Consider the following 8,332-nt stretch of genomic DNA (forward strand, 5'->3'; position numbering starts at 1 on the left):
ACACACACACAACTCCATAGAGTCTGTATCATGGACATACAACACTAGCACATACGAAATCAATCTGTACTACTTCAACATCAGTCATGTGCAACAGTCTTATTTTGAGGTTCAGATGAGATGCTGTAAATAGCCCAACCCACCAGAAGTACTTCCATGAACAGACTCTCACTGGCCACGATATGCAGTCTTTCTGCAGACACATCCACAAAACCATAGAGTGAAGAACACAAATATAACGAACATGGCGAGGTTTCCTTTTATAGTGTCACAAATCAAAATGAAACCAGGCCTGACAACACTGTAATATGAGCAAAAGTGTGGTGAGAGGGATTTCTCCAAAACAAGATGGGTTTTAAGGGAGACAACGTGTGTGCGGATGTGCAAATATCTTTTGCGTGTAGCGTTTTAGTGTGTGAATGGTTGGAGGAGTGAAGACTCCTCCCCTTTTTATTGGAGACACAATGACCACATTGAGGGCAGAAAGAGCTGAGTGTGCCAATTGTGTCCAGTAATATCTGATTGTGTGTGAGAGTGTGTATGTGTGTGTCCTTCACCCCTAACCCAAAAAACCCCTGCTCCCTGCCCCTCTTCCTTCTGCCATTCTCAGTTCATTACACGATTATAAAGTGCATGTCTTCAGGAACTAAACAACACAAAAGTAAACACTGTGTGATACAACTAAATTCACTCCAAAACAATTTTAACTTTCCTCATTCCTCTGAAAAATGTTTTAACTGAAATGACCCTTCACTAAGCTCCACCTCCCTCAGTTACTGTTGCTAACTGAGACAAGTTTTACAGAAACTTCAGTAAGAATGAACCGGAGATTTCTGATCAGCGTGACTTTTAGTAAAATATGTTCATAAAGTGATAAAAAGTGATTGGATATTATTATTATGTGGGCTGGAATTTAAAAAAAATATTTGTTTGTTATTTGCTTTTCCTTAAAGATTTTTGAGTAACCAGGTTACCAGGTAAGTTACGCAGTAACCAGGGTTATTATAGTTAACAACAATAAAATATATTTTTTAAGTTAAGTAAAATAACATAAAATATAAAAATTTATTAAAAACAATACAGGCATATTTACAAAAAACAAAAAGCAAAACAAAATTACAAAAATGTTAACAAATTTAAATAAAACTGGAAAAATAAAAATGAATTTAATATATATAAACCCTACAATAGTATCACACTTATCTAAAAAGTTTGTGTAAAAATCTTCTAAATTTTAAACAAGGCATGAACAGGCTTTTAGTTTGTTGCATGCTGTAGATTGATATAGATATGGCCCTATGCAATGAATATTATTTATGCTTTCTGGTTGTAATCATGACTTGAATGACATCTTTACACAAAACAAAGATCCAATTGCACTAACACAATAACGCAGTTTGAAAACCATTCACCCCAAATCAATAAGAGAAATTCCAGTACAAACAACTCCACTGACATGGCAGGTAAAGCAAGAACAGACTGTCTGTTGTGTTTTTACCAGTATGGTGTAACATGCCCCAGCTTGTGAGCATTTCTGTTAGTTTCAGTTTAGTCCTCTCTGTTTCAGAGTCTTTTATGCTGTTCTGCCTCCATCAATCTCTAAACAGGACCTGGGATGCACCGACCTGCTCCCATCTTAAATATGTAGTCACATTTTTGCAATACTCCACAACTTCTCCTAAACATACACAAACACATAACGTAAGCAAGATCATTTTAACAAATGTAATCAAACTGAAGGGTCTAACTCAAGGGGTGTGTTGCACTGTACAGGTGTGTGGTAACAGAAACAAGCTTCTCGTCTGTACTGAATGCTAAAGGTGGGGCACTTTTATGCACAGTGGTTTTAGGCTTAACCTCCCTCAGGAATGAATGCACTGCACTAACAACAGCTTATGCAATCACAACAGATCATAAAAAGATGTCCAGCAGTGAAAAGATCCGAACAATCTAAAAATTCTAAAAATCTAAAAAAGAAATAGGCCTGAAATGAAGTGGTTTTGTTTTAATGTTGCCATTACAACTTCTAATGCAATGTTAAAGGAAAGCAAATGCCCAACTGAAAGCTTTTAAGGAAACTGCAAAATCAATAGCACTCCACTTGAATCCAGCTGTGCTATAAACATATAATTAGAGGAAACAGAGATTCATGGCCAACCATATATAACCACTCTATAGTAAGAGTTTTGGTCTATCTAGTTTTGGTGTCTATCACCGTTTGTTTTGAATGTTTTGCATTCAGCCAGCCATTTTGTTTCAGATTTCCTCTTGCACTATGGTTTAGTAATAAAGCCAAGCAGAGACAAGATCACTTTGAGCTAACACACAAACTACACACACTTAGACAGCTGCTTTTTTCAAATAAAACCAATCAAACCCTAACCTTACCCTAAGACTTTTCATATTTATAAACCATTTCCCCATTTAAGGGTGACTTAGTTAACATCTGCAGATATTTTTCAGCTATTTTGTCCCTAAAATAAGGGTAGGGTATAAAACATACTTATTCACACAACTGTGCCTTAGCCAATCAATCAACATTTCTACAGTATGTAAATATTCGAGACAATTCACGTCAAGACAATTCACTTCAAATCTTTTAGCTTCATAGTGTTCCCATAACTCAAACAGTTATGCGTGCCACTAGCAATGCAAAGGTCATGAGCTCAATTCCCAAAGAATGCCGTCAATTTGGACAGAAGCGTCTACTAAAACTGTAGAAACAGGATGGAGTTGGGTGAGGCACTGGAAGAGTGGAAAAAGAAGGAAAGGAAGAACGAAAAATTGGACTACTTTAAATCCAGTAAGTCTGATTCAGTCAGACAACTAATATTGTCAGGCTGACCATGGGAGATTCCAGCATTACCTAATGCAGACATACACACTGGTTCACCAGACATAGGAAATGAAGGGTAAGACCAGTGGGGTTGTGAGTTATTAAGACAGTTATTCTCCAACATTCCCATCAGTCTATTTTAATGGTGTCTGGATGCTTAATCAGTTTCCTTGTTAAAATAACAACCATGTGCAGGATAGAGCAAGCAAATGATGGGAAAAGAGAAAGAGAGGGAGAAACCGATAACTAGATGGAACAGTATTCTGAATACACCAAGAAGAAAAGAACATGAGAGTCAGTAGGGACTTACCTATAAAGGGAATTGATGCGAGGGAATCATCCTCTATGGATAGCGGTGGTAGGTTACCGTTCGTACGCCGATGAGAAATAGCACTCTCTGCTTTGGCAGGGGGCTCCATAGGATCAGAGGTAAAGAGTAGAGGGTCACTGGAGTCAAGTGCTATGCCGTAATGTGGATGTCGTAGGGCGTTCGCACCCCTTCGGCCGGTGGGTGGTTTCTGCCTCAGAACCACTTCCTGTGTCTGGGCTTCACCTGTTGCTTCCCCTGACCCTCTGTCGTGATTAGTGGGTCGGTAAGTTCTGTCTTGTCCTTCAAGGGGTGTGGGAATAGCAGTTGTAGAGGAGGTGGTTGGTGGAATTGGGGAAGGAGAGGCAGAGGGTGGAAGCCCCTCTGGAGGACTGGTTTTGAGTGTAGGGGTCCAGAGGTGTGGACCTGTGTAAGAGGGGTCTCTGAAAGACTGGGCTTGCTGCAAGATACGGCCGGTCTTCCGGTTGAAAGAGGGGCTGTAGCTACGATAGCCGATTGTCTCCTCGTCTAGACTCTGGCAAGAAGGCAAACGTCTTGCCTGTGAAGCTGCCTGCTGTGGTTGCGGAGTCTGAGATGAGTGTTGGTGCGCTGCGTGTGAGAGGTTTTGATGCTGAGGTGTGTGTTGGTGGTGGTGCTGCTGGATTTGGTGGTGTGACTCACAATGTCCGCCACGTCTCAGATAGCTTTCAGTCCTGTTTAGAGGCTGCTGGACCCAAGTAGATCTTTCGAGTCGTGGTGAGAGTATCCCCACAGCTCTGTCGAGAGTTTCCAGTGAACGTCCCGAATGTCTGTACCGGCTTGCGAGAAGGTTTTCGGAGGACTTTCGCCCATAGGCCACCGCAGATGGGAGCTGTCCATAAGCATGTTCACCCCGCCAGTCTCTGTGGTTCCAGTGGGGATCGGCGTACGCTGCCGAGCTCTGCTGAAGCAGCAGCAATGTGTCTTGCGATGCACTGTGGGGAAAACCTGCTTGCTGCGAACGCCTGGCCTTTCCAAGCTCACCTAGACGATCCTGTGAGAAACTCCTGTGGCGTGGATGCATGGAGCGAGAATTTGATCGCTCTCGTTCCCGTTCCCGGCCTGGTACCTGGCTGTAGTACCAGTCGGAAAGGGCTTGTTGGGTGCATTCGCTGCGGATGGATGGGGGTGTTGATGCTGACTGAGAAGGGCTGGCCCAAGGTGGGCTTTCCTTGCGGCCTCCGATGTGCCCCACGTTGTGGTTGGCGAGATGAGCATGATGCAATGGGCTCATCATCCCTCCCGAGGAGGAAGATGATGAATATGAGCATCCTCTCATTTGTCCGGTTGCCTGCTGTCCCCTGTCAGTCATTCCATACTGGATCTCCTCAGTTCGGTGTGCAGGGCTACTGTGACCAACACCTCCTGGCTCACAGCTCCTGCCCTCGGCTGCCCAGACGGCATTGGAAGCTACTGTCCGGTTGTCAAGGGGCAGAGAGGGAACAGACGAGGAGCCGGGCCAGCAGCTCCAGTTGTCCAGCTGGTTTTGCCCCATGTGTGAAGAAGCTGGGGCAGGGCTGGGGGGGTACCCCGCAGGAGGCTGGGTTTTTGTACGTGGAGGGTAGAGGACAGGGGGTGGTGGAGGAAGATTCTGGGCCTTTCCTGTATATGGATTGTTCCCTCTTAGGTAGGCATCATGGGAATATGCCTGAAAGAGAGAAATACAACTGTTTAATTCTAAAGGAACATAAAGGGGTGACATAAGTTCAAGAGAGTGAGAAAGGCATCAAGGAATGGATGTGAAAAGTTCAAAGAAAAAATAGGTAAGAGAGATGACATTACTATTACATACTGACCATGAGACACTATTACTATACTGATCATGTGATTGTGTCATAATACTGAGTTTCAGTGTAGTACTAGCTTATTCAATTTTTCAAACACCAAAACTGGCTTATCTAAAGATGTCTGGCGATAAGACAAAAGCTGACGATTTCTAATAATTTTCTAAAATGATCTAAAAATCATCAGGAAAAAAAAAAAAATCATTGAGAGATTTACGAGAGATTCACCACAACACCACAATGTAAAAAATATTTTTTCCAGTAAAAAAAAAAAAAAAAACTTTGAGACAAAATTTAATTTACACAAATTATGTTTCTAATTTATTTAAAGAGATTAAATATTTTTTTTAAAGAATTTATTTAGTTTTAACATGAAATCTCTCTGAATATATTATACATATATGTGATATTTAGATTTATGGTTAAAGCAAGAAAAATACATAAGAAAAGGATAAGGATAGGATAAGAGAAATTTAAAACTTAATTCACGTCATATTATAAAAAAAGGTAAAACCACCTTCTAAATTAAATGTATTTTGTTTTAAGGATGTTGAAATAGAAATAGACTAAAATACTGATTTCAAAAATTATTTTTGCAGTATAATGTTACAAACGAGTAGACATCGACTCCAAAACCTCAACAACTTGCAAGACCCATGCAGTGACTGCTCTGTAACTGTAGAGAGGATGTCAAGCTGACCAGAAGCACCAGCCCTCCATCAACACTAACCTCAAAACACACTGACATGTGCTACATTAAGAATTTATTAACAAAACAGAGACATGGCTGGCTGACGAAAACGCTGTCCGGCTCCAGACAAGCAAATTGACTAACATAGCATAGTACATGCAGTCTGCTAATACATGCAAATGCAACCAACACAGAAAACTCACTAATAGAGAGAAACATTCCCTAAAGCTCCAATTTGTCGAACGTCTCTCGTTTTCTTTATTGTGTCCTCTTTAACAGCTTAAATTTACCTCTTATATCCTGATTCATGCTTTTTCAAGTTCATGTCTCGTTGTCACGTCCCTCTGTTATTCTCTGTATTTCTTTTTCTCTTTCTGTCTATGGTGAGCCCTACCCAACCCAATGCTCTTGAACTCCCTCCTTTCTCTCTCTCTCTCGTTGTCTCTCCACCCTGTGGGAGTATGGGAGGGGCTACATAACTGATGATGTCATCTCTGGAATGCAGCTGATGCGGGTGTAAGGAGGGGTGTATAGAGAGACAGAGAGAACGAGAGGTAGACATGGGGGGGGGGATAGAGGAGTAAGAAAGAGTGGGGTCTCTTGGGAGGCTATATGGGTAATTCGCTTAGTATGAGTGCCCTAGTACAGAGATTCATTCGAGTGTCTATAAAGCATGTGTCTGTATGTGCCACACAAGTGCATAAAGGTTTCCCTTGGCCTTTAGTGTGTTGCATGTCCGATCATGTGGGCAACTGGGTAATTTGTGCACTGAAGAAAATATGCGAGTGGGAATGTTTGTGCACTGTGTGAAAGAATGCATATGTGTTTGTGAGTATTTGTGTGGTAATCATATGACCGTCTGCATGCTTACGACTTGACTGATTCTTGATTTCTTGATTTCTTGCTTGGAAATGCTTCAAAGACACTGCTGAAGCAACCTACTGACTCACACATTGCTTTATAATGAATACTGAAAAATATTAGAGTTGTCAAACCTCAGTTTCTGTGTCTAAGTGTGTCTAAGTTCAAAGTGTGAGAAATGTGTACACACCTATGAGGGTGTATGTGGGTTTACTAGCTTTACTTTGGATGACAAATATTTTAATTATAAATTAAAATAAATTAAACAAATTTAAAATTAAAACAAAAATAAACCTAAATCATGAATCATTCTTTCCAAAACAAGTCCTAATTTAAACAATTTAGTAAACTGATCTTATTTTAAGGATGTTTTACTGGAAATCAAGACAAGATTAAGAATGTTATGTAATTGCTTTGTTTTCCTTTAAGGTTTGGGTTAGTCTGGAGTAGCGTTAATTTCAGTAACAAAAACTATGACAAAAAAAATACAAGCTGACAACCTGTTTTTTTATGACTAACACAAGACAACACTGGCATCATTTAAAACGAACTGTATAAACAGGAAATATCGTTGACAAAAAATTCGACTAAAATGTAGTTTAAAAAATAAAAACACTCTATATCCTAAATGTCTTAACATTTCTATTTTCTTCAACAACAAAAAAAAGAGGAGAAAAAAATATGGACATCCACAAACTTTCATGCTTGGGGTTGCCAGATGTCAAGAGTTTAAATCCCCCTATGAGATACTCTCTTAAAAGGACACATTTTCTTCACTGTGTTTTATTTTACCTTCGCAGCCATTCACACAAGCTCTCTCTTACACTATGGAAAAAGCGCTGATGAGCTGAAAACATCAACAAACATATAAATTGGAGTTTAGCAATCTCCATTGAGATATTCTGAAATGAAAGAGTAATGCAGCCAGTCTGTGATCCTTCACACAGTTGTTCCAGCTAATAAACTAATAAATTCAAACATGGATCTCGACTATATTTTTAGCGATTGGGTTGTTAAATAAATGCACATATGCAAACTCTGTGCACCAATACAAAGTCTTTCTTGTTGTTTTAATAGAAAGACATGAATATAATTTGAAATGATTGTAATTAATATTAGGAATATCACTGTTTTAGCTTTTGAGATAAACATTTGTTCTTTTTTTACGATCATGAGGTAAAATGTGACCCTGCCTGGACCACAAAACCAGTCATAAGGGTCAATTTTATGAAATTGAGATTTATACATAATCTGAAAGCTTGATGTATGGTTTGTTAGGACAGGACAATATTTGGCCGAGATACAACTATTTGAAAATCTGGAATCTGAGGGTGCAAAAAAATCTAAATATTGAGAAAATCGCCTTTAAAGTTGTCCAAATGAAGTTCTTAGCAATGCATATTACTAATCAAAAATTAAGTTTTAATATATTAACAGTAGGAAATTTACAAAATATCTTCATGGAACATGATCTTTACTTAATATCCTAATGATTTTTGGCATAAAATAAAAATCTATAATTTTGACCCATACAATGTATTTTTGGCTATTGCTACAAATATACCCCAGCGACTTAAAGGTGACATATCATGAAAAACTGACTTTTCCAGGTTTTAAGTGCTATAATCAGGTCCCCAGTGCATCTACCAACCAAGGAAACGTGAAAAAGATTAACCTAGTAACTTTGTTTTGGGAAGCCTTTTTCTGAAAGCGTCTGAGAAAACGAGCGCGTCTGATTACGCTCCCTTGGTGATGTGGCAAAGGGATCTCATTATAATATTACCGCCCCTTAATCTGTAAGTTTCCACCCACGG

General features: G+C 39.6%; 1 protein-coding gene across 9 annotated transcripts in view; it reads right to left on the reverse strand.

Annotated features, from left to right (window-relative positions):
• Window positions 1-8,332, reverse strand: part of LOC107654534 (rho GTPase-activating protein 23-like) — an 83,681-nt gene that overhangs the window by 20,240 nt on the left and 55,109 nt on the right. For all 9 annotated transcript variants that reach the window (XM_016441651.1, XM_016441649.1, XM_016441652.1 and 6 more), the window contains exon 7: window positions 3,147-4,830. In XM_016441651.1, the coding sequence (XP_016297137.1) occupies window positions 3,147-4,830 (1,684 nt within the window). The remainder of the gene's footprint in view (window positions 1-3,146; window positions 4,831-8,332) is intronic.

The sequence above is a fragment of the Sinocyclocheilus anshuiensis genome, unplaced genomic scaffold (genome assembly GCF_001515605.1).
Source record: "Sinocyclocheilus anshuiensis isolate Anshui unplaced genomic scaffold, SAMN03320099.WGS_v1.1 scaffold419, whole genome shotgun sequence".
In the NCBI taxonomy this organism is placed as follows: domain Eukaryota; kingdom Metazoa; phylum Chordata; class Actinopteri; order Cypriniformes; family Cyprinidae; genus Sinocyclocheilus; species Sinocyclocheilus anshuiensis.